The 27,262-nt window shown below is 41.4% G+C and overlaps 1 protein-coding gene across 3 annotated transcripts in view; it reads right to left on the bottom strand.

The window, feature by feature from the left end:
* The window catches only part of Ocrl (OCRL inositol polyphosphate-5-phosphatase), a 68,057-nt gene extending 42,442 nt beyond the window's left edge, over positions 1–25,615 (bottom strand). For 2 of the 3 annotated variants that reach the window (XM_045140314.1, XM_045140316.1), the window contains exons 1-8: positions 25,429–25,615; positions 25,075–25,154; positions 21,306–21,385; positions 16,886–16,924; positions 4,740–4,850; positions 3,624–3,707; positions 2,855–2,975; positions 986–1,147 (exon numbers count right to left, since the gene is read on the bottom strand). In XM_045140314.1, coding sequence (XP_044996249.1) covers positions 986–1,147; positions 2,855–2,975; positions 3,624–3,707; positions 4,740–4,850; positions 16,886–16,924; positions 21,306–21,385; positions 25,075–25,154; positions 25,429–25,467 — 716 coding nt within the window. In that variant the 5' untranslated portion in view covers positions 25,468–25,615. The remainder of the gene's footprint in view (positions 1–985; positions 1,148–2,854; positions 2,976–3,623; positions 3,708–4,739; positions 4,851–16,885; positions 16,925–21,305; positions 21,386–25,074; positions 25,155–25,428) is intronic. The other variant, XM_045140315.1, reaches the window with a different exon arrangement.
* Between the last annotated feature and the right edge of the window lie 1,647 nt (positions 25,616–27,262).

Genomic DNA, 27,262 nt, shown 5'->3' with positions numbered 1-27,262 from the left:
ATATAAACACAGTTGCTTATGTAACACACATTTTTCTATTATATGTGACCTTGATTTGATTTTCTAGAGAAGATAAAAACATTAGTAGTAGGGAAATTATAGCAGTTGTATTATTTGGGATGTGTCTGTTATTGGCCTATACAGACAAGGGCTTGAGTCAGATGATTATTCCCTTTCTTCATACTTTGAGTCTTTTTCTTTTTATTATTTATTAATTTGCAGGCAGAGAGAAAAAGAGAGAGAATGGATGTGCCAGGGCCTCTTATCCTTGCAAACAAACTCCAGATGCATGCACGACTTTGTACATCTAGTTTTATGTGGGTACTGAGGAGTCAAACCCAAGCTGCCAGGCTTTCAAGCAAGCACCTTTAACCATTGAGTCATCTCTCCAGCTCCCTTACTTTCTTTTATTTTTTTCAAGGTAGGGTTTCACTCTAGTCCAGGGGGACCTGGAATTCACTGTGTGGTCTCAGGATGGCTTTGAACTCACAGTGATCCTCCTACCTCTGCATCCCAGTGCTGGGATTAAAGGTGTGTGCCACCACATCTGGCCATAGTTTGATTCTTAATTAAGCTTAATTAACGTATATTAAAAAGTAAAAGGTTTGGGCTGGAGAGATAGCTTAGCAGCTAAGCTGTTTGCCTGCAAAGCCAAAAGATCCCAGTTCAATTCTCCAGGACCCACATAAGCCAGAGGCACAAGGAGGCGCATGCATCTGGAGTTCATTTGCAGTGGCTGGAGGCCCTGAAGCACCCATTCTCTCTCTCCCTCTGCCTCTTTCTCTCTCTCAAATAAATAAATAATAATAAATATATATTTAAAAAATTTTAAAGGTTGCTGGGGCTTTAGCTCAGAGGTAGAGCCTATGTTTAGCACATATGAGGACTGGGTTTCAATCCCTAGTACCACCAAAACAAAACAAAACAAAAATCAAAAGGCCATTGTTATGCCTACACTGTTACACTAAGTATAAAACAGACCCACCTGAAAGACTGAATGTTGACATATTCTTTCTCTCGCTTTGCCAGGATATGCTTGATGATACCCTCTCTTTTCACAGACTGGGAGTTTGGTACAAAGAGCTTCCGCATGGTGTTGGTCACTTTAGGCTGTTCCTTGTTTGAAGCTTCTTTCTCACGTGGGAGCCTAGCACAGAATGGAGGGACTCAAAAGTACAATTGCCCAGAGGACGGGATGGAAGGAGGGTTGATCAAAACAAAAGTGGTTATAAATGAACTATATAAAAACCTACTTCTTTGTTAGCTAATTTAAAATATATAATTTTAAAAAAGAGAGTTTGGGCAGAATTACCCTGTGGGTGGGGGGGGGGGGATAAATGATGTGCCAGAAGAAATAGGTTGTCACAGAAAAGTTTCAGTGCTATGGTTGGGATATCTCCCAGTGACATGTTGGTTAGCAAGGCCCATGAGGTCCCCAAAACAATACAGGTATGGCTAAGGGTCTTGGTGGCCTATCAGATGGCGTTCTTCAGCTGCAGGAACACTTAGAAATCAAGCCAGAACTGAGCTGGAAGACTCCTCACAATTATGAGTGCTAGAGAGAGGCATGTAGCCTGTAGGAGGAGAAAGCTAAGAGCAGTCTTAACCAGCAGTGGACTCTTCAAACCATCCAACAGGCCTGCCAGGCAATATGTACCCACTAGTGAAATAGTGACATGTTTGTTATGGAGGTAATCCACTGTTCTCTCATTCAATTTGAGGACCACTCCATGGAAGGACATTCATGCCTGATATGTCTGGGAGGGTCACAACCCTAGGTTGGGGGAAGTTACTACTATTGTTACATTGTGCCAACAAAATTATCCTCTCAATACTTATGTTTATGCTTATACATTATTTCTGTTCTCTCTCTCTCTCTCTCTCTTTTTTTTTTTTTTTGAGGTAGAGTCTTGCTCTAGCTCAGGCTGACCTGGAATTCACTATTAGTCTCAGGCTGGCCTTGAACTCATGGCGATCCTCCTACTTCTGCTTCCTGAGTGCTGGGATTTAAGGCTATTCTCAATTTTGGTTAGAGAAATTTCCCTTTTCAGATGACAGAACTGCTGGGGAGACTCAAAAGTTGTTAAAGTGTTGAGACAAAGTGACAGTTGAGTGTTTAGCACTTAAAAACATATCTCTACCATATCCTCTAATGGCTAAGGGACTATAGTGGAAGAGGTGGTGGAAAGATTGTAAGAGCCAAAGGATGAAGAGTGATTTAGAATGCTGTCTCCCAGACATAAGGTGGTTGCAGTATTCCAGACCACATAGTGACTACTGTTACTTGCACAAGGCCTGCATCATAACATTGGGCCCATAAACAGGTTGTCATGGATGATGGGGGAGGGTCAAAAAAGGGGCCATCGGGATACTTGAAGGAATAATAAGAAAAAAGTTAAGTGCTCAGTGGAGATGATGGGAGGAGGTGAAGGATGTGATGGATTATCTAAAGTTTTAATAGTTTTTATTTTATTAAGAAAATGAAATGATGGGCTGGAGAGATGGCTTAGTGATTAAGTGCTTGCCTGTGAAGCCTAAGGACCCCGATTCGAGGCTTGATTCCCCAGGACCCACGTAAACCAAATGCACAAGGTGGTGCATGCATATGGAGTTCATTTGCAGTAGCTGGAGGCCCTAATGTGCCCATTTTCTCTCTCTCTCTGCCTCTTTTTCTCTCTGTCTGTTGCTCTCCAATAAATAAATAAAAATAAAAACAACTTTTTAAAAAGAAAATAAAATTATGGTTCCAGTTGTAAAGATGTTTGAAAAATTAAGTTAAAATTTTAAAAATAAAATTTAAAAACTGTATAAAGTATAAGTCTCCTATGGGGGGAGGGGGAGAAGTATGGCTTACATTCTATTCACTGATGAAGGCGGGGGTGGAGGCTCCCGAAGGATCCCTGTGGGGTGATTTTGTGAATTCATTTTCTTGTCCAAATTCATAGATGAAAAATTATCCTCAAATCCCAGAAGCCCTGAAGGACACAGAACCCAAAGTCAAAGTGTGTGTGTGTTGGGGGGCGGTTATGAAAGCCTCCAACACAGCCAGGGTTAACATGACCTCCACTTACCCATGACTGGATCAGTTGTGTTTATTACACAAAAAGGAACCACAATGGTAGTAATTACTTAGAGCAGGTGAAGAATCACATGCATCCTGAAAGCACTGACACAAGAACCACAACACTAGAAGTTTATACGAATATAGAACCTAGGTAGGAAAGGCTAGCAGTCACTAAAGAGATTTTTGTCTGCCTTAGTCATCATAAATCCTCACAAGATAGGTACTACTGAACCATGTAAGTCTTCCCACATTGCAGAGAAGGAAATAGAAACTCAGAGTCATTGAGTCACTCAAAGAAGATCACATAACTAGTAAGTCTTAGGATTGAGATACCAGCCAGGACTGTCTGGTTGTGAGTTTGTCATTTTTGCCATTTTGCTAAGCTGGCTCCGTACCACAGAAAAGATTAGAGTGAATATTAGTCATTGGCTGCATACTCATAAAACCACTCCATGGGAGATACTGACTTTATTCCTCGGCAGTCTGTCATCTGGCCAAATAAGATCTGTCAACTCTAAAATGATCATAGCAACCAGAGATAAAAGAGATTTTTCAATACCTGAATAAGGCTTTTCCTTAGTGTCTAATTTCTGGTACCAGTTGGATGAGTCTTTTTGCTCTGGAACAAGAAATTGTGTCTGAGCTGGAAAGACAAGGTTCAGGTCAGAAACTGGGGAGCCTATCATTGAATATTATGTACTATAACTAAAATTCATTCATTCATTCAACATTTCTTAAATGCAAGGTTAGTACCGTTCTTAAAAAGTAATAGAGGGCTAGAGAGATGGATGTCTCAGCAATTAAGGGGTTTGCCTGAAAAGCTTAACAACCTGGGCTCAATTCGTCAGTACCCATGTAAAGCCAGATGCACAAAGTGGTGCATGCATCTCAAGTTTGTTTCCAGCAGCTGGAGGCCCTGGTGTGGCCCATTCTCTCTGTATCTCTTCTCCCTATCTCTCACACCTTGCAAATTAAATATATAAAAAGTATTTTAATGTAACAGAAGAGGGGGCTGGAGAGATGGCCTAGCAGTTACGGCATTTGCCTGCAAAGCCTAAGGACCCAGGTTCAGTTCCTCAGTACCCATGTAAAGCCAGATGCACTAAGTAGCACATGCATCTGGAGTTCATTTGCAATGGCTAGAGGTCCTGATGCACCCATTCTTTCTCTAGCTGCTGCTTTCTCTTTCTCTCTCAAATAAATAAATATTTTTAAAAAAGTAATAGTGGATGTCATCATCTTTTCCTGCTACTATGAGGGTCTTGTGAGGTATTGCTAGGCACTGTGAGGGAGGAGATATGATGAAGAGTGGAGTTATGAAGGGGAAAGTGGGGGAAAGGAGGGAATTATGATTTATTGTCTGTAAGTATAGAAGTTGTCAATAAATTTAAAAAGTAGTAAAAGAGACTATGGAAATAAAGATAGTTCTAGATTTATTGGGGGGACAGAAAGAGGGGATTAAAGTCTGTGGTATGCCATGACCTGTATGATTCTGGAAATTGGCTGGATAGACTTGTTCCATAATCTATCCCTGGGTTAATTCTTGAGGAGAAAACTCAGCTATCAGGGCTCAAGAGCTGAAGTGCTTTGCTAATGGCTGCTTGCCTCAGAATTAACATGTCAATATTTCGCTACCAACAAACCATAGGAAGAAAATGGCTGAGTCGTGAGTTACCTTCCTGAGCAGCAAGGACTTCTGAGAGGAACTTTAAACAGTGTTCCTCATCAGGAATTTCAAAGCGGCGTTCTCTGGTCCAGTCTCCTTGAACCCGAATTTTGCAGCCATCTAGAAAGAATTGAAATCCACACAACCATAACCATAGGATACAATATTTTATTGGTATTGCATTCTCAGATTATCAGGTTAGTACGAGGTCACATATATTCCAGAACTTTAACAGGAACCACATGTATATGAGGAGCAAGGGATTTGGTATGGTAGTGACAGAGAAGGTCCAGGCAATATTCACAATGGTGATGAACTGTGTCACTCAACAGACTGATCTAGCAATAGGCATACTACACCAACCAGACTTTCCTATGTTCTGATCGCTCAGTTATCAGAGCAGGGTCCTCCAAGTTCAGGCAAAAGATAACTTCCTCATTCACCCTTCCTGCTATCCCTGAGCTGGAAATTCCTACCATTTCAAATCCAGATCATATGGTATCGGAAGCATGAAGGGAATAAAGGAAGTGACATGATTATGTTCAGATTAAATTAAATCTACAAACTGACTTTAAAAAGCAAATAGTGGGCTGGGTATGGTGGCGCACACTTTTAATTCCAGCACTTGGGAGGCAGAGGTAGGAGGATTGCCATGAGTTCAAGGCCACCCTGGAACTATAGAGTGAATTGCAGGTCATCCTGAGCTAGAGTGAGACCCTACCTCCTCGAAAAATAATACAAAACAAAACAAAAAAGCAAATAGTGGTCTAATTTGAAATATTCTGAGAAGAAACCCATATACCTCACTACTTCAAGTAAAACATGTGTATCTTGAATAATTTGCAAAAAAGTATTATAATAAGCTATGTCCAAGGGTGTGTCAGTTTAAGAACAATGAATTGGGTAATAAAGTTAGAAGCAGTTTACTAAGGAATTTGGTATTTTTGGGTATAACATACTGTCTTCCCTTTACTGATGCTATATAATAATTACCCTAATCAATTGTTTAGATGGGCTGATCCAAGACATCTATGTCCTTGTTTCCATTCTTGTATTTTATTATTATTTTTTTTTTGAGGTAGGGTCTCACTCTAGCCCAGGCTGACCTGGAATTCACTATGTAGTCCTAGTGTGGCCTTGAACTCATGGTGATCCCCCTACCTCTGCCTCCTGAGTGCTGGGATTAAAGGCATGTGCCACCACAGCCAGCTCCATTCTTTTTTGTTTGTTTGTTTTTGGTTTTTCGAGGTAGGGTCTCACTCTAGCCCAGGCTGACCTGGAATTCACTATGGAGTCTCAGGGTGGCCTCGAACTCATGGTGATCTTCCTACCTCTGCCTCCCGAGTGCTGGGATTAAAGGCATGCGCCACCACGCCCGGCTTCCATTGTTTTTTGTATGTGTATGTTTGTGCAAGAATATGTGTTGAAACCAGATGTTGACATGAGGGATTTTCTCAGTTGCTCTCCACCTTATTGAGATAGGGCCTCTTGTTGAACCTAGAGCATACCTGACAGACTAGGTAGCCACTTAGCCCCAGGTATTCTCTGTCTCTGCCTTCTAAATTGCCTCTCGAATGCTGGGGTTATAGGCTGGTGGTGTATGCCACCATACCTGGTATCTTTCATGGGCTCTGGGATCTGAACTCAGGACCTGATACTTGTATAGCAAGCATTTTACTCACTGGGCCATCTCCCCACTCCCATGTTTATATTCTAACTGGTTGATTACATATGTTGCTTTCTCTTGCCCCTGAAACAATGAGCTCTTTAAAGGCAAAAGACAGGCTGCATTTATAAGGTATCTAATAGTTTCCGTAGCTTAGGGTAACCAACAGTCACAGAGTTGTCTGAAGCCCAGGGATTTCTTTTCACGCAAGACTTCAAACTAGTCCTAAGCTGGTTGGTCACTATTCTGGTGACAATGATGTCAGACTTCAGTCAGGAGGCATTTAATAGATGACTCGAACTGGACTCTTTCCATACTTGTAAATAACAGAGAAATGAGAAAACGAAATTAAAATCCTAGGTTGTTATGTTGGAAAGCTACTTCTCAGTCTCTGGGTCTCTTTTTGTCTTCTGCATTCCTTATTGTTTCGATCTTCATAGAAGAAGGTTTTGGGGAAGGAAAATAAAACTGATTAGAAGAATAAAGAGATAAAAATGAAGAAAAATAAATAATACTCAAGAGAACCAGAGAAACAAAGAGATGGATAAAGCGCCAGTTAGGAGCAGCCTTGACAATACAGAGAACTTCAGAGCATAACAAGTCTTCCCTTTCTCAGATAATTCATACTCAGCATAGGTAAAAAAGCAATTTCTATCTGATGCAAATTTAAAAGAAAAACAAATTCACTTTCTTCCACAGCCCATAATTCAGTTTTGTGTGTGGTTGTGTGTATGTGCGTGTGTGTGCGTGCGTGTGTGTGTGTGTGTGTGTGTATGTATTTGAGACAGGGTCTCAATGCATGCCAGGCTGGCCTTGAATTCATTAGATAGCCAAGGATGAACTCCAGTCTCCACCTCCTTAGTGCTTGTGTTAAGAGATATACACCACCATACCCAGTTTATATCATGCTAGGGATTAAATACAGACTTTACCCCTTGGGGGCTAGAATTATACATGTATCCCACCTCATCCAATTTATATGGTGCTAGGGACCAAATCCAGTGCTTCACACATTCCACCTACAAGTTCACTACCCATATAGCTACATCCCCAGGATCTTCCACAATTCTTGAAAAATGTATTTTAGTAATATAAAATTCACTGACTTAGTGGCCAGAAGATCCCAGAAATTGCTAGTAAAATAACATTGGGTGCCTTCTCATCTATATTGTTTAGAAAATAGGACAAATTATCCCATGTCCCAACCTTCTCTTCTCTCTTCCATCCCCCAGCTGCTGGCCCTCTGTGGTCAACAAATATCCCTATATTCTTCACTTCATCTGAATGTTCCCTATGCCTCTCAGTAGTTCTCAGCTATGGACATGTGATATTACTAGAGACACTTTCAGAACATACTAACACCCCAGGACACTTCAAATGGAAATTTTAGGCATGGCACCCACAAATTGGTAAATAGGTTTTAGATATCACTATAGCAAGGCTAGCCTTAAACTTGCAAACCCTTAGCCTCAGCCTCCTGTGCTAGGATTAGAGATTTGTGCTACCACAGTTGGCTCCATTGGTAGTTTCTAAATACACTCCCTAAGTGAGACAAGAATGCAACCAGATTAAAAATCAAAGAACCAGGCGTGGTGGCGCATGCCTTTAATCCCAGCACTTGGGAGGCAGAGGTAGGAGGATCACTGTGAGTTCAAGACCACCACCCTGAGATTACATAGTGAATTCCAGGTCAGCCTGAGCTAGAGTGAGACCCTGCCTCGAAAAAAAAAAAAAATCAAAGTTAAGAACTGAGGAGATGGCTCAATGGTTAAGGCACTTGCCTGCAAAGCCTAAGGACTCAGGTTCAATTCCCCAATATCCATATAAGCCAGATGCAAAAGGTGACACATGTGTCTAGAGTTTGTTTGCAGTGGCTGGGGCCCCTGGCATGCCCATTCTCTCCCTCTATCTGCTTCTTTTTTTCCCTCTCTCAAATAAATAATGTTGTTTTTTGGTTTTATGAGGTAGGGTTTCACTCTAGCCCAGGCTGACCTGGAATTCACTATGGAGTCTTAGGGTGGCCTTGAACTCACAGCAATCCTCCTACCTCTGCCTCCCGAGTGCTGGGATTAAAGGCGTGCACCACCACGCTCGGCCAATAAATTATTTTTAAATTAAAGTCAACTGCAACTGGCTGGTTTGCAAGTGGACTACTTCTCCTACAACACTCTTTATGGAAGCCATTATAGTCCCTAACACCTGATGTAATTTATCTTTGCACGTGTAAGGGGTTGTGGTGTGGTGTGTGTGTGTGTGCGTGTTGTATGCCCATGTGTATGTAGATGCACGTGCCTCATGTGTGCTTGTGCAGATGCCAGAGGACAATGTTGGATGTCCTCCTCTATGGGTCATCCATATGTTTCCTTGAGACAGATTCTCTCAGTGAACCTGGATAATGTCTCCCAGTGATTTTCCAATCTCTGTCCCCATAAGACTGGAGTTCCAGGTGTGTAGTCATGCCAGCTCTTTATGAGAGTAATGAGGAATCAAAATGCTTGCATGGCAAATATTTCTACCTGCCGAGACATCTCCCCAGCCTTCTCTCTTTTATTTTATGAGACAGGGTTTTGCTAACAAGACTGGCCTTCAAGTTGTGGGATCCTATGATCCTGAGCCTTTCCTGTATCTTGGACTACAGGCATGCATCACCATGCTTGGCTTAAACATGATGGAATTTGATACCATCTCTAGACCACTCCCTCTCCTCCTCCCTCAGGAAGGAAAAAAGAAACTTTTCTGAGGCTCACCCATTGGGCTATATCATCTTCTTCTTTCCTCTCCTATTCTATGAAACCAGCCAACCCCCTCTTAGAAACCTCACAATCCAGGATTCAATACCTAAAACTTAAGACTCCCCCCTCCATTCAAACTCCTGCCATTATTTGGTCCTTTCACATTGGCACAGAAAACCCAGTCAATGCCTTCAGCTTCCTTAGTAATGACCTTCTCACTCCACTCCAGTCACCACTGCCTCACTCCCTAATGGACTCCCTCAATAACACCTTGGGTTTTTTTCATCACAGAAACAGCACCACCTAACAAAGACCCCACTCTAACCTTCCAATTCCCTTGTTCATTAGCCTAACTATAATTGTCTGTGACTTCATGGACTTCCCACTGATTCATGCATTTTCTCACTATCCTTCGGGTATCCTTTTTGCTTTCACTTTTCTTCTTCTCAAACAGATATTATCATTGCAACCTATTGCAAATTCCCACATTTGCCTCACCTCTAGTCTCCCATAGCACCTACCTGACTAAATTCCATCCCTCAGAAAGTCAACTAATTACCTTCTCTATACTTCTACTTGAGCAACCAAAGGAAGTAAATACACACACACACACACACACACCCCTGTGCATATACACACAGATTAGCTATCATAATAACATTTTTTTGCACACACGTATGTGTGTAATGCGGAGTGTGTGGGAATATGAGTGTGGTATATGCACATGTATATGTCCTTGTGGTGCCCCATCTGCTCACCTGTGATGGGGTGAACTCACCTGCCGCGGCTAGAGCTAAACATCAGATGTCCTTTTCCATCACTCTTCCATCCATTCTTACTTGAGCCAGAGTTTCTTACTGATCCCTGAGCTTGCTGTCCTGTCCCCTGACCCTCTCCCCACTCTGCCCAGAGCCCCAGTGAGTCTCAGATCTCTGCTACCTTATGGAACTGAGGCTACAGATACCTGCTGCCAATCCCAGATCTTTGTGAGTCTTAGGGATCGAGTTCAGCCAGTCTCTCAGGCCTCCTCAGACCCTCATGCTTGCACAGCCACTGAGCAATCTCTCTAACCCTATGATAGTATTTTAATTGCTAACGTCAACTGGGCCATCTATCCTAAAAAGCAACTGTCAAAGCCAGGTGTGGTGGTGCACACACCTTTAATCCCAACACTTGGAAGGCAGAGGTAGGAGGATCACTATGAGTTCAAGATCAGTTTGAGACTACAACATGAATTCCAGGTCAGCCTGGGCTAGAGTGAGACCCTACATTGAAAACCCAATACAACAACAAAAAGCAAGTGTCTTCCATGGTGAACCAGACTCCTAATACTCTTGGGGACAACTGCTTCAAACCTTCTCATGTTCCTTAGACTATGGATCATCCTTTTATTATACCCTCTCACTTCAGCAGCTTGGTTCACCTTGCACTTCTGTAAATGGAAAACTTCCCTATGCTTGTACTCATCTCCCTTATTTCCTTCTGAGTCAAGAAAAATATCCCTTCTACCAAGATCCTCATGACTCTGAATCTCTCCCATCCTCTTAACCTAATACTGGGCTGGAGAGATGGCTTAGTGGGTAAGCGCTTGCCTGTGGAGCCTAAGGACCCCAGTTTGAGGCTCGATTCCCCAGGACCCACATTAGCCACATGCACAAGGGGGTGCACGTATCTGGAGTTTGCTTGTAGTGGCTGGAAACCCTGGTGCATCCATTCTCTCTCTCCTCTTTCTCTCTCTGTCTGTTGCTCTCAAATAAATAAACAAAACCTAACACCACCATTCCTTAGACATTCCCCTATATCCTGAAATCATCTCTTCCAAAGGCTTTTATGAAGCTTTACACATCTAGCTTGTCTTTCTCTCTTTAGATACTAGTTTTTGGTGCTCTTTGAAGAGCACTTTTATGTAAACTTTATCAAACTTTTAAAAACAGAATCATTTGGGCTCAATTCCAACTTAGTTTTCATTTTATATTAACATTGTCCAAGAACATTTTTCTCTTTTACATATGTGTGTCTCTGTGTATGTATTGTGTGCTTGTATGTGTGTGTGTGTTGGGGGGGGTACTCAGATGTTGTGTGTGCATGTATGTGGAGGCCAGAGGCCAATATCTAGTGTTTTCCTCAGTTGCTCTCCACCTTGTATTTTGAGAGAGGGTTTTTCTTGAACCTAGAGCTCACCAATTTGGCTAGATGATTTGGCCAGGAAGCCCTAGGGATCCTCCTGGGATTACAGGTGTGCACCTGGGAATCTGAACTCAGAGGCCATGCTTGTACGGCACTTTATCCACTGAACCATTTCCCCAGCGCCCTAAGTTTTTTCTGTGATGAGAATGCTCTATAGCTGTGTTGTCAAGTATGGTAACCAATACCCACATATAGCTAACCAGTTCCTAAAATGTGATTACTAGACCTGAGGCACTAAGTTTTGTATTTATCTTCTAATTCCTATTACTTGGCCAGCACAGCTCTAGACAGTCACATTATTTCTCATGGTTTTGGGTATCATCTATGCAGTAGTGGCCCACACCTTGCTTCTGAGCTTCACATGCATCCATTCAGCTTCCAGTTTGTCACTTACACCCAAGAGTCTCCCAGAAACCTCAACTAAACATTGCTAAAATGGACTTCAAGACACCCCCTCAACAGAAAACCCATTTTGTGTGTAATGTATATATGCAAATGGATATCATCTAAGTTCACATTTGAAACATGGGATTACTTCTTGACTCTTCTCTTTCTCCCTCCCCCTACATCCAAAGCAATTCCTACTGATTTTGCCTCCAGATTCATCGATCGAGTATGCCCGATTTTCTCCATTTCTGTTAGCATACTTTCTATCATATACTACTAGAATAGCCTCCCAATGGTCTTTCTGCTACTATGCAAATGATGATAAATCAGCAGAAAATCTTTAACTTTTCTCTTTTTAAAAAAATCTAAAAAGGCAGATATAACACTACAGCTCACAAGATTCTACTAGATCTAAGCATGTCCTGCCTTGCCTTGGTTCTCAAGCCCTGTTCCAGGTACCATGATCTTTTACTCCAAGAAAGCATCAGTGTACATCTTAACATAGAGTCTTGTCATTCCCTTCAACCTGGAATGCTCTTCGTTTTCCAGTTCCCTCTTGTCTCTTCCTTAAACCCTCTGTTCTCAATTTAAATGCCACTTCTTCAGAAAGGCTTTCTTTTCTCTGGGCTGTGGAGAAAAGCTCAGGTGATAAAGAGCTGGTCTTACAAGTTAACTTTATAAAATTTGGCACATAGCTATGACGAAATACTAGTTACTGAAGTAGGACTAATGGCATATGCCTATAATCCCACACAGCACTGGAGAGTTAGAGGCAGAGGAATTAAATTTAAGGTCATCCTCAGGTACACAGTGACTGCAAGGCCAGCCTGGCCTACGTGAGACTGCCTGGATCAACCACCACCACCACTGATGCCACTGCCACTAGCACAGCAGCACCACAATGTCTCAAATGATGGGCCAGAGAGATGGGAGCTTGCCTGCAAAGCCTAATGACCTGGGTTTGCCTCCTCAGTACTCATGTAAAGCCAGGTACACAAAGTGGTGCATGCATCTGGAGTATGTTTGCAGCAGCTAGAAGCCCTGGCATGCCCATTCTCTTTCTCTCTTCCCTTATAAATAAGCATAAGTGCTGGAGAGACAGCTCAGCAATTAAGGCACTTGCCTGCAAAGCCTAATGACCAGGGTTCAATTCCCCAGTACTTCCGTAAAGCCAGATACACAAAGTGGCACATGTATCTAGAGTTGGTTTGTAGTGGCTAGAGGCCCCGAAACACCCATATTCATTCTCTCTCTTTCTCTCCTTGCCAATAAATAACTAAGTAATAATAAATGAAAATAATTTTAAATAGCATTGGAAAAACATCACAAGATAATGTCAAATGAAAACTGGAGAGATGGCTTAATGGTTAAGGCACGTGCCTGTGAAGCCTAAGGACCCATGCTCGACTCTCCAGGTCCCATGTAAAACAGACACACAAAGTGATGCAAGCATGTCTGGAGTTCGAATGCAGTGGCTAGAGGCATTGGCATGCCAGTTCTCTCTCTCTCTCTCTCTCTTTCTCTCACCCTATTGCATTGAAAAAAAGGCCAGTCTCTTGGGCTTACCCCCCAAAAACAAAACAAAACAAAACAAAACAACAACAACAAAAAAAAACATTCAGGATAACAACTGCCTGGCATGGGGGTATATGCCTTTAATCCCAGCACTTGGGAGTCAGAAGTAGGACAATCACTGTGAGTTGAAGCTCAGCCTGAGACTACATAGTGAACTCCAGGTCAGCCTGGGTTATGGCAAGACCCCACCTTGAAAAACAAAACAAAACAAAAGAAACAAACAAAAACCCCTGTATATAAATGGCTGTGTATCTCAGTGGTAGAGAATGTCATTAGCATGTACAAGACCTTGGATTCAATCCTTATCATCAGACTTCCACAGAAAATCCCACAAAAAATGCATATAGAAATATAAATTAAAAACTAGGAGACAAAACATAGCCTGTCTAACAAACCCAGGGTTCCCCTTCTGCAACATATGGTGGGCTCTAAGGGTTTATGTATAAAACCTGTTAGTAAATGAGCAGAGATAACAGAGGATTTTTCTAAATGGTCACTTAACTAATTTTCCTCTATGAGCCAGTAAACGTGGACTCTTCATAGTAACACATGATAAATTTCTATACAGCAGAGGTATGGTTGTTTGAATGGATGTACCCCAATAGATTCAGGAGTTTTATTCAAGCTTGTACCTTGGTGTCATTGTGAGTGGATCCTGGGGTCCAGCCCTAAGGTGTAGGGGTGAATCTGAATTCCAGGAGCCTAAAGTCATGCAGAGTGCTTGAGCTCTGCCTAGAGTTCCCAGGGTGTGCTTGGTTATGGTGCTGCTGGTGGCACGTTCACTCTTCGCGGACCTGTGAAAGGGGGTCAGCTTCTTAAGCCATCTGCCCCTAGATCTGTAAGCTTCAAATAAATACCTTTCTGTCCCTAACTGTGCCTGGTCTACAGGTTCATGCCAACCAATGTAAAGCCGACTATGACAAGAGGTGATAAAATAACTAAAGCTACGAATTCAGTGCTTATAAGAGAAAAGTCATAGCTCAGGTTCATTTATCTTTGTATCAAATACCTTTCTACTTCCAGAACATCCATTTCAGCATCTTATTTCAATAGCAATGCCAGTCACTGCATAAATGCCTTGGCTTTTATGCTCCTTTCTTTAGTGTTATAAGTTGTTGTTTTTTTTTTTTTTGAGCTAAGATATTGCCCAGGCTATTCTTGAATACTCTGTATAGACAAGGGTGACCTTTAACACCCGATCTACCTGCCTCTGCCTTCCAAGTGCTGGGATTACAAGCATGTGCCACACCAGTTTATATGGTGCTGGGGGCTGAATCCAGTGCTTTGGGCATGCTAGGTAAGCACTCTACCAATTAAGCCACCCCCATCCCCAGTCCAGTGTTGCTTTAGTTTTCTCCTCTCTCATACACAGGCACTGAATGGATTTCTCTCTTATATACCTGCACCAGAAACCAGCAGCTACGTTAACTTAGCATTTATGTCCAGCCATTAAAGGAACTCAAAATCTACAATTAAAAAAGAAAAAGAACAATAAAGCCCAAATGAGAAGAAAAAACGCACCTAAACCACTCAGCACAAATTAATAACACGGATTAATAAATAAGGGCAGAGACTGTTTCTAAACTAAAATGGTATACAACCTGTAGCTTCAAGCCAAATGTCAAGTTCCACGCATCCAAGGCTCAAAGAGATAAGGCAACCCATTTGGTTTAGATTCATGTGGTCAGACACATTTTTCCATAGCAACCACATGGTATCACTGTAGCAATCAAGTGTTCATTTTCTCTTTTCCATTGCATAGTGCAATTAGACGATAAACAAAGAACATCTTGCACAGAAAATTGAGATCTGCATTGAACAGATCAAAATGAGACAACAGAAATAGCAAAGAGAAGACCATGTTCCCTCTGGAAAAGGGATACCATGAGGAAAGAGGACTTAAGTAGGACTCAAAATAATTTTAAAAAAAAAGAAAAAGAATGACTGAACAAGCAGCTTAAGAAAGTGTGTTCTTCCAAAATAATAGGTAAGCAAAACCACTATGATTTTATATTAAAAAATCAAATAAAAACCTAAACTACAATAGCCGTAAAAATATAACACTTTTTTTTTTTTTCTGAGGTAGGGTCTCATTCTAGCCCAGGCTGACCTGTAATTCACTTTGTAGACCCAGGCTGGCCTCAAATACATTGATCCTCCTACCTCTGTCTCCTGAGTGCTGGGATTAAAGGCATGCATCATCACACCCAGCAAAATACAACCTTTATTTAGCCCCAATGAAAAAGAAAATCATGACATTTGTAGGAAAATGGGTGGAAATGGAAATTATGCTAAGCAAAATTTCTCAGACTTAGACAAATACTGAATGTTTTCTCTCATACATTGTCTATTTATATTCATAAGTATGGTATTTATGTATCATGTATGTATGTTTGTACATATGCATACATATATCAATCAATTTCTCTATGGTGGTTTGAATGCAAAATGTTCCCTATAGACTCATGTATGTGTCTGACTACTGAATCCCCAGTTGGTGGCACTGTTTGGGAAGTCTGTGGAAACTTTAGGAGGTTAAATCTTACTGGAGAAGGTATCACTGGGGGTAGGTCTTTTGGTGTTACAACCTGGCCCTCCCTCTCTATACAGCCTTCCTGCTGATGTGAAGAGATATGATGCTGGCTATCTGTTGCTGTCATGCTTTCCCCACCATTATGCAACATCCCCTTGGAACTGTAAGCTAAAATAAACCCTTTCCTTCATTAAGCTGCTTCTGGTCAGGTATTTGGTCCATTTATCCCAGCAACTGGAAAGTAACTTGTAGCACATATATTTTCCATGAAAACAGAAATGAGACCACGAGAGAGGAAACATGAGGTCTTAATAGTGACTTGGGGAAGGGAAATGGATCATAGAATATGTTTCATGGAAGCAGGAGAACAAATAGGGAAATAGCAGCCAGAGGGAGGCAGGGGATGGAAGATGGGGGAGCTCTGGGGAAGAAAGCTAAACAAAACTGAAGTATGGAGCCGGGCATGGTGGCGCACGCCTTTAATCCCAGCACTCGGGAGGCAGAGGTAGGAGAATTGCCGTGAGTTCAAGGCCACCCTGAGACTCCATAGTGAATTCCAGGTCAGCCTGGACCAGAGTGAGACCCTACCTCGAAAAACCAAAAAAAAAAAAAAAAAAAAAAAAAAAAAAACAAAACCAAAAAAAACACACACACAAAAAAACTGAAGTATGTACGGAAATCTCACAATGAAACTCATTATTTTGTATAATGACTTACAAGAAAGAAAACATAAACCTCAAGTGCTTTAAGCACCTTATTAGCTCTTCTACAGATATCAGTTCAACAGCAATGACAAAATTGACAGCAACAACACTGATAGCTCAGAGAAGTGCATCATTAGAAAAGCAGGTATTTTTGGTTTTTGTAAAGATTCTTAACAACCACCTGTGTTTCCTGGGCTCAGCCTAAATGTTTTTGAGAGATGATACTAATTTGTATGGCTGCCTTAAGAAAATGTAGACTACAGGATAAGATGGCAAAACACAAGGTTATGTCCCCCCCCCAATTTCTTAAATGCAGAAAGTAATAAAGTACTTGTTGAACGAAAGCCAATTCCATTCAGAAAGATACTTACTGTTTGAAGCAATGTCAATCAATAGAGTTTCTTCTGCTTCTGAGGACAGGAAAACACAAGATCACAGAAACACTATTTATCACAACCCAAAGCAGTATTTAATAACAATGTAACAGTTTTACTCAGTCACTACTCCTGAGTCTTAGAACACATTAAAAATCATTTGATTGTTATTGTTTAGCATAATTAAAAATATATGCAGGCTCTACACATTATGTGACCAATTCAACTAAAAGAAAAATAAAGTGAGCAAGGAATTACATGGAGAGCTCATCAAAAGAAAGCAAGAAATGGCAAATTAATAGTATGGAACATAATAGCATGTTAATGCAAGTAAAGGTAAGTTTTAATTTCCCTCAACTGTGACACTGACTTAATATAATCTATGTTGCTTAGACAGTCTTTATAGAAAAACCAAGGAAATAACCTGAAATCTCAGAAATGAATTATTTTCTCATCTTAGATAAAACCTCTGAAAAGTTCCTAATGATCTTACCATGTGTGCTTTAGCACTCTATGAACAGAATAGTATAGAGTAGACCTAAAGTTCATCACTTCCAGGCTTTGATTAACACCTGTCAGTCCAAGACCTAAAATACCCAACAAGAAAAACGAAACACTTGCAATCCCATGTTTATTTCAGCACTTTTCACAATAGCTCACACATGGAATCACCTGAGATGACCATCGAGCAATGAATAAAGAAAATGTATTATGTACACACAATAGAATATTATTCAACAATAAAAAGAATGAAATCGGGCTGGAGAGATGGCTTAGCGGTTAAGGGCTTGCCTGTGAAGCATAAGGACCCCGGCTCGGTTCCCCAGGTCCCACATTAGCCAGATGCACAAGGGGGCGCACGCGTCTGGAGTTCGTTTGCAGAGGCTGGAGGCCCTGGCGCGCCCATTCTCTCTCTCTCCCTCTATCTGTCTTTCTCTCTGTGTCTGTTGCTCTCAAATAAATAAATAAATAAATAATTTTAAAAAAAAGATTGAAATCGTGTTCTTTGTGGCCACATGGATAGAACTGGAGGACATTATGCTAAGTAAAATAAGCCAGGTGAGAAGGATAAAAACTAAATGTTCTGGCTGATGTGTGGAAGCTAGAAAAGATGATTACATAGAAGTGCAGTATACAGCAGTGGGTATAAGAAGCTAGGAGAGGAAGGGGGATCTAGAGAGGCTGAATAATGGATACCAAAGTACAGATAGATAGGAGGAATAAGTTCTAGTTTTCCACAGCATAGCAGGGGATGATAGTATACAACAGATTTTATAGATCTCATAATAACTAGCAAAGATGATTTCGAAAGTTTTCAACACAAATGTTAATTACCTTGACCTGATCATTATATTCATATTTCAAAGTGCCCCTGTGTGCCATTAATATGTACAATTACAATGTCTCAATGAAAAAGAAAGAAAAAAGTAAAAAATAAAAAAGCCCTAGCAAAGCAGTTTGCAAGTTTTCTTTTTGTGTGCTGTCCTTCCTGGACTTTCTTCTTTGCCTCTATTATCTAGATTCAACCTACATTTTCCTCTCTGACTTCTCTGGTTTTGACCAAGAACAACCATCAGACTCACTTGGCTAACCGAACTCTGGATACTGAGTCCTTGGAATTAGCCTGGATCGACATTAGTCGGATGTGGAATCTCATATTGTTTTAGCTCTCTTACCAGATTGATCTCACTCCATTATCCAGGTACAAAGGAAGTAACATGTATATTCGAATGTAATCTCAACACTATTCATAGCAGGATGAATAGGACATAAACATATATTCATAACTGTTCTTTAATCATTTTTAGTTCTGTAAAATGTGAGTGATTCCAGTTTTTCAAATAGATGCACAAGGCAGGAAATAGAAAGGAAGTGAAAAGTTCAGGTTTGTCATGGGGAACTAATGGTTGTAAGTATATACATATTTTCCAGATCCTAAAAAGCAACACAATGATCTAACAACTGGCCATCTTTTTTCTTAATAAAAACATAGACTCCAGAAGTAGTAAAGAAAGTAAAAAAGGTAGCAGGATATAATGCCCACACTCTTTGGCTTTTTCCTTCCGTATGAAGCTACAACTTAAAAACAGGTGAGCACAGCATATTCACTACAGTGTGCAAGCAACCTGTTTAATATGTTCCCTACTCCGGGCATGCTAAACAGCTATGACTTGTTTGACACAGTGTAGACACTATTCATTAGTGGAAATTGAATTCTTTGTTTGAGATAGGGCCTCACAACATAGCCCAAGTTGATCTAGAATGCACTCTGTAGCCCAGGCTAGTCTTAAACTTACAGTAATCTTCCTACCTCAGCCTCCCATGCCCTGGGATTATAGGTGTGAGTCAACACTCATGGCTAGAAATTTTTAGTTTTTAACACATACTGCCTTTTCTTTTCAATATTCTGTCTTAAAAAAGTCATACTCAATGACTAAATTAACTTATACGGGCTGGAGAGATGGCTTAACAGTTAAGCACTTGCCTGTGAAGCCTAAGGACCCCGGTTTGAGGCTCGATTCCCCAGGACCCACGTTAGCCAGATGCACAAGGGGGCACACACATCTGGAGTTCGTTTGCAGTGGCTGGAGACCCTGGCATGCCCATTCTCTCTCTCTCCCCCTTTTCCTCTCTGTGTCTGGCACTCTCAAATAAGTAAATAAAAATAAACAAACAAACAAAAAATTAACTTGTAGGAATACATGCCAAGGAAATAAGACATGTGCAGGACCCTACCTAGGACAGCTTCAGTGGAAAAGGGGTGGGGGGGAGGGGATATAAGAGTATAACTCAATGAGAACATGACCAACATGTGATATGTTCATACAACAAAGTGCATAATTAATAAAATAAAATCTAAGGCTGGGTGTAGTTACACACACCTTTCAACCCAGCACTCGGGAGGCTGAGGGAGGAGGATCGCTGTGAGGCCAGCTTGAGACTAAGTAGTGAATTCCAAGTCAGCCCAGGCTAAAGCAAGACCCTACCTCAAAAAACCGAAATAAATAAGTGAATAAATAAATAAAGTTAAATTTAAGAAAAGATGTGCAGAAAAATCTATGTACAGAGATGCTCATCAATTACTCTTTGTATGAGTGAAAAGTAATCCAAATATCAACCAGAAGATATTAGACTATAGATAACTTATATTACAAATCATAATAATAGAGCCATTAACAATGCAAGGGCAAATATTCATAATAGCAAGTAGAACAGAGAAAAAATTGAATCCCACTTAAACTGAAGGTTGTAAGTATGGGGGAAAAAAGGGAACATATTATTTAACTCTTAAAGGTGGTAATTTAGGTGGCTTATTTCCTATGTGCTTTTCTGCTATTTCCAAACTTTTTCCAGCATGTATAGTCTGGTTGTGATGAGAAAAACTGAATAGAGAAAGTACCTGTGCAAGGTCAGATTCAAGTTTTCAAGAAACTATAATTGACCCAAAATGCTTCTTCCAGAAAGAACCACTGACCTGCAGCAAACAGAATTCATTTGTTCTCTAGGAATAATTCTCCATGTGATAGGGAAGAAGCAACACCTCCTGCACAAATCACCCAACTTTGGAGTTTTATTTGTAGCAAATGAAACAACAAATTTTCCTGTTCTCCATCCCCAAATCTGAGAGGAGAAAGCCAAATTCTTTCCTCCTCAGAGTTATGATTAACCAATGTCAAAGTCTCATAATTAACACAACTGAGTATTAGATGTTACCCTCTGACATGGCAAGTTGTCAAATGTTCTAAATTCAATATTTTGGGAATACACTGCTAAATGTGTGTGAATTTGTGGGACCTGAACCCTTGCAATGAAGGGAATGGTAATTAACTACAAGATTGTCACTTCAATGCACATATATGTCAGTCATCATAAAAGACTGCCTGCAGGGCTGGATGGATGGCTTAGTGGTTAAGGCATTTGCCTGCAAAGCCAAAGGACCCAGGTTCGATTCCCCAGGATCCATGTTAGCCAGATGCACAAGGAGGCACATATGTCTGGAGTTCGTTTACAGTGGCTGGAGGCCCTGGTGCACCAATTCTCTCTCTCTCCCTCTCCTTCTCTCTCCCTCTTTCTCTGCCAAATAAATAAATAAAAATTTTTAAAAAATAAGAAAAAAAGATTGCCTACAAAGGGAGCAACTACATACATCTCTAACTATACCCAGGAAGACAAGATTTGTTACACATAAATGTGTGTGTGTGTGTGTGTGTGTGCGTGTGTTTATATCAATAAAACCCTTTAGCACTTTTAGTCAGAGCACCTATATTTTAGTGTTAGCATAGAATCATTAATGTTTTATATAAAGAATAATATACTTCATTTTACATGCAGTGACAAATTTAAATATGTATGGAATTACACAATGTATTAATGACTGAAGAAAAACCTTATAAAACTGGCTAAGTAAAGCTAGTACCTTGAACACATCTGAAGTGACTATTTATAGGAATGACATCCTGAACAGGGTGTTCCTTTCCATGCAACTGGATTATTAACCTAGGAAGGAGAAAAATGTATCAATGAATAGCTAATAAAAAATACAAATCTTGAGCGACAAAATACTTTTGCTGTTTTACTACAAAAGTTTGTTTATTGGACTTGGTGCATAAAGTCCCCTGGATCTGAGCAGCTGACACCTAGATATATAGGGCTAAAAGGATGTTAATATAATCAATATCTGAACACCCATATTGTCCTGTATGGCATAAAGACTATATGAGAGCCTAGGTCCTAAAAACCATGTATAATCCTAAGAGAATGAATTATAAAGTATGTACCTTCAGTGTATGCATGCCAAAGTGAATAACAGGCAGATGTGAATTTTGTGATGAAAAGGACCATATATTTTCGGCATAGGATTTCTAGTGCCTAGCACAGAACCTGGCACATTACGGCACTCTTGTGCTACATCAATAAATAAAAAATTCACTCATTAGCTTTTCATTTACATTCCCATGGCTTTTACCAAAAATGGCTCTATTTCTTCAATTATGCATGTAGGTTCATGGAGGAAGAAGAGGTGGTTATTGTTGAACCAGTCAGAAAAATCCCAGTCACCAAAAGGTAGCTCATATAATAACTGGATTGAATTCACATCCTTTGCGTTGGTCCTCTGATTTCTAACTCCAGATTGGTATTTCTATGGGAACACGGCTGAATTCAGCTCCTCAGTAGGAACTGTTATGGTTGTAAATCCACATATACTCATTCCTGAAGGATTACTTTTTAGAACAGGGTTGCACTATGTAGCCCAAGCTAGCCTGGAATACATTGTGGAGCCTAGGCTGACCTTTCAAAATCACAATCCTCCTGTTTGACTCCCAAGTGCTGGGATTCCTGGCATGCACCACTATGCTGGGCTTACTTGTAAAATTATCTTTAGTAGCACAGAATCAAGGTATAACCTTGGGAAGTAAGCAGTCATTGTAAACATCAACTAGCTTCCTAAAGTCAAGCACTCTTTAGGTATTTTTTACTAAGAACATATCTTTGAGTTGGAGAGATAACTTAGTGGTTAAGGTACTTGCCTGTGAAGCCTAAGGACTCAGGTTCAACTCTCCAGGTCCCATGTAATCTAGATTCACAGTGATGCAAGCACACAAGGTCACACATGAGCACAAGGGGGCACATGCATCTCGCATTTGATTGCCATGGCTGGATGCCCTGGTGTGCCATTTCTCTCTCTCCCCACTCTCTCTTGCATAAAAAAGGCCAGTCCGTTGGGCTTGCCTAAAAAAAAGAACCTATATTTTCTTCCTGAGACCCAGCTTAAACATCACCTCCTCTATGAAGCCTTGTCCAAATAATCTCAAGTGAAACCAGCAACCTTATCTTTTTGGCTGACCCTCTCATAGACCACTTACATACTGTATATTTCCCTTCACTAATTTTAGTTTCTTGAAAGGAAGGCTTAATTATATTGTTCTATCTGCAGCCCAACTTGTACCCAACACATACTTGTTGAGTAAGTAAACTACCTCAATTACATTATAAGCAAGAGTGGGTTTTGGTCATTGTTAAACAGAAAAAAAAAAAACCATAAATCACACATGCTAATCTACCATCATTCCTAGGAAGATTTGCTCCTAGCAGGTTAGAGACAAAACTGTGGGTTCTGCCATAATCTATTATGCTTGAAACATGATTTTTAGCATTTTATCCTCTTTCTAAAGATCTTATTTTTAATTGTAATTTTGGTTTCTCAAGTAATTTTCTCCTATGGTTACAAAGTACTACAGAGCTAAAGACTGAGACAGGCTTCAAGTCCTGGGAAAAATAAGAGCCCAAAGTTCTGGACACCCAAGTCAGAGAGGACACTCAAGAGAGAAAAAACAACTGAGGGTTATAGGTGCTGTTGTGGTATATTAGGAATCCCTAAAAAATGATTTCAAAGGAAATTCCTCAATGCAATTCTGAAATATGTTACATACGTTCCCCATCTCAGCTATATGACTTCATGACTGTGAATTAGTGACAATCTCAATTTCTGGGTCTGTAATGGGGGATGATGATAATATTAGGAAGGTTAAGCAAATGCATTAACAAAAATGCTTAGAACAGCAGTTGTTACATATCAAGAATTAGTTGTTGCTATTCCCTTATAATTTATGTAGAATTAGAGCACAGGTATGTATTTGATTCTCTGTGGAAAGCATACAAAATAGTCAAGAATGCAAAGTTTAAAAGATCTTCTAGTGTAAGAGTTCAAACAGGATGAGGTGCTTATCCTAAGGACTGCTGTTCACCCTTTATTGGCTGAAGAGAGGTCTAAACCTACTAAACTTGGGAGCCAGATTCTGGGCTGTGGTCATTTCAACAATATAGCTCGTCTACTCAATTCTCATAAGTTTGCTTTCATAGAAGAGGAAACCAAGATGCAAAGCATACACTGGCTTGCATCCTCACATCTCTCTATCCAGTTCTCACACACAGTATAGTAGCGGTGTTTCACTTTTCAATACACTTTTCTGTTCAATTTATTTTTATTAAACTGGTCTTTCTGGGTTTTATGGAATCTGAGGAAATTAGCAAGAATTTCTCATATCAACATCATTGAGCAAGCAGGGTCTAGGAAAGAGCTATTTTATAGAACCAGTTGGCATCCAATTATGGTGGTGCCCATTCTTTGCTAAGTGCAGACGAGGCTAATGGAAATATCTTCTACTTGTATCGGCATATACATGGAGGGTTTACAAGTAGATTTGGAGAAAAACTGTTTTCAAGCAGAATCCAAAGTCAGGAGATGACAACTTAAATGATCAATGAGTTTTACACTGGGGAAACTGACTTCAAGAAACCAGTGAGCCAAATGCTTTGAGCGTACCGGGATAAGGGGCTGTAATGAAATGGTCACGATGGATATCTTTAGGACGAATGAATCATTGGTGGCAAAGAGGTGAGTTTAGCAGCTATGGTGGCACCTTATCAAAATAATCGTTTGCTCAACCACTCACTAGTGTTCACTCAGTGAGCTCCTATATTTAAGACACAGTTCATTAGCGCGCGCGTGTGTGTGTGTGTGTGTGTGCGTGTGTGTGTGTGTGTGTGTGTGTGTGTGGTGGGGGGTGCCAGACTGTAAAATGCCAAATGCCATTATATTATTATATATTTCATTAGCTTTTCTTTCCAAAAATCAAATGAGGTAGTTACTGGCCTACATGAACACCTTACTGAATTAATGCATATGCCTTCTAGCAAATGGAATAAGAAATTTCGTCCAGGGACTAGAAGAACCAGTTGAATGAGGGTGAGAAAAGACAAGTCGGTAACATTACCAATGTAGCATTTCCATAGCATTTTGAGCGTCTCTGTAAACCACTTTTGCATTTATCATTCCCTGGGTATATATAAGGTAAAGTAGTTGATGGTTTGATTCAACTGAAGAGGAAACTAAGACCCAGAAAGCGTTATCAACCTGCCCACAGTTACACAACACATGTCAGTTACAAGGTTTAAAAGCTAAGAATCCAGGCTTCCTGCTTCCTTACCCATTGAGTCACACTGAGCCACACTGCCAGGAACTCTCCACCAGCCTAGAAATGGGGATGGAGCCCCGTGGTGAGAGAGGACCCACTCGCCACACCTGGGCATGAACCTGTGGCTCCCGCGTGGCCTCAGTGGCAGGGTTTGGGCTCTGGGAAGTTAAGGCAGGCTCTCTCCTCGGTGGGAATCAGGTGGTTACTTACTCATATTGTCCGTTTCTCTGGGCTAGGGTCAGGGCGCAGGGCTCCCGGAGAGGACCCTTCATCTCCAACCCCTCCACAATATGCAGGCTCTGGTCAAGGGTCTCCGATTTTTGCAAACGCGGCCAGGGAGGAGCGACGCAGTCCTGGGTGCAGGAGTCTCCCGCACCCGGGCCATCCTCCTCCGTCCCCCACCCCAAGAAGTGCCGCCTCCGGAGCCAGTCCCTGCCCGCCATCGGCTCAGCCTGGGGGCCTCGCGGCGTTCCCGCCCAGCAGTACTCTGCAGTCCCCCTCCGCCCGCGCCCCAGTCCAGAGCGCGGCCTCCCTTCCCCTTCCCCCCCTCTCTCAGGCGGATACAGCAAGAGGCTGAGCTCCGGCCGGGAGCGGCGGCTCCATCCAAGCGGCCTCCAGGCTCCGCCGGGCTGCAGATCGGGAGCGGAGCCCACGACACTGCTTCGGGCGTCCTGACACCCACCCGCCTGGGCTGAGCGTGGAGCAGAGGGGCTCGGCGCCGGGAGCCGGGAGCCGGGAGCCTGGGAGCCGGGGAGGAGAGAGTCTGACCCGAGAGAGAGCGGCGCCTCCCGCCCCCGCCTGTTCGCCAGGCCGCCGCAGATTCCGCCCTCTGCGACGAACCTAGGGAACTGCAGCCAGAGACCCGACGGTCTCCTGGCCTCTCTACAACCTCCAGCAAAAGGAACACATTTTAAAAACGACGGGAATGGCTCTGAGGGCTTTGAAGGCCATAGGGATTTTCAAACAGGCACACCCATGAGGGTGCGCAAATGTACTGGCTCAATAGAACTCGCATCATCCAATATGTATGTATATACTGCGTGGATTATCTTAACTTTTGATGACACCCCCCCCCCCGTTCCTCTCTTCGTTGTTCTATGCCTTAAATTGAAAATTGCCCAGAGCTCAGCCTTTCATTCTCTTTATGTCACCTCCTAAGCAGGCAAAGTCCAAACATATAGCCCTGACCCTCTTACCTAACAGAGGCCATCATGAAAATGGCTGTGTGACAAACCAGCTCATCATTTCACACAGTCACTAGCCTTGAGACCTGAAACCGCATGATCTCTTCCCTTCTCCTAATCTCTGTATTCAATCAGTCAACAAGCCTTGTTAATATTTTCTTTGGAATGGCTTTTCAGTTGTTTTTCTTTCGCATGGGCATCACCTTCTTGGAAGCCCTTGTGATATGCTATCTGGATTACTGCATTTTCTCCCAAAGAAAACTTGTAGGTTTTAATCTCTAACTTTTTTTTTCTAATATTCTATCAACCGGCACAAGAAACACTAATGTTGTTTCACTTGTGTTATTCATTTGCCCCCAAATCTATACTGGATTAAACAGCAAGACTTGACTTTAAGCTGGTGGTAGCCAAGACGGTAGCGTGGACATAGGACAGGGAAACAGCATACAAAGCCTGAAAATGGACACACATATGTAGAAGATTAATATTCAGCATACGTGACATGTCAAATCACTGAAGAAAAATAGATTATTCAGTGAATAGCTCTGGAGACATTGAATTTTTCTGCATGGAAAATTGTAAAATAAGATCCTCTTATCATAGTTGCAAAATTCAATTTCAGGAAGAAAAAATTGTGGGGATAGGGGACGTGGCTCAGAGGGTAAAGTCCTTGTCATTAGCATGAGGACCTATGTGTGGATTCCCAAAATTTACCTAAAGCTAGACACAGGAGCCAGCATGCACCTGTACTCCCATGGTGCCCATGGAAAGATGCTAGGCAGAGACAAGAGAATCCCAAGAATCTCATGGGCCTGCTAACCTGGTGTATCCAGCAGCAAGCAACCAAGAAAAAGGAGGATATATTTGTCCACAACAACACACACACACACGCATATTATATATATTTATTTATTACATATATTTATATGTATCCTTTAAAAGATTAAATTGAAAATCAGTTTCACAACTTGCATAACACCACCATGGGTGGGGGGCACAGGAGGAATAAGGGCTTGGGAGCATAGGCCAGTGATAATGCACATGCTTAGGATACACAGGGCACTATAGTCCCCTGTGTCAAAGTGATGATCTTAAAATTTAGTCACATTAAATTGCACAATATATGTTCTTTAAGACAATACATCTGGGCACTATAGCACATGCCCATAATCCAGCAGTTGGAGACTAAGATAAGTGGATGGTGAGTTTGAGGC

This window comes from Jaculus jaculus, chromosome X (genome assembly GCF_020740685.1).
Source record: "Jaculus jaculus isolate mJacJac1 chromosome X, mJacJac1.mat.Y.cur, whole genome shotgun sequence".
Taxonomy (NCBI): domain Eukaryota; kingdom Metazoa; phylum Chordata; class Mammalia; order Rodentia; family Dipodidae; genus Jaculus; species Jaculus jaculus.
The sequence above is the reverse complement of the archived record's forward strand: the minus strand, read 5'-3'. Positions and strand labels throughout refer to the sequence as shown.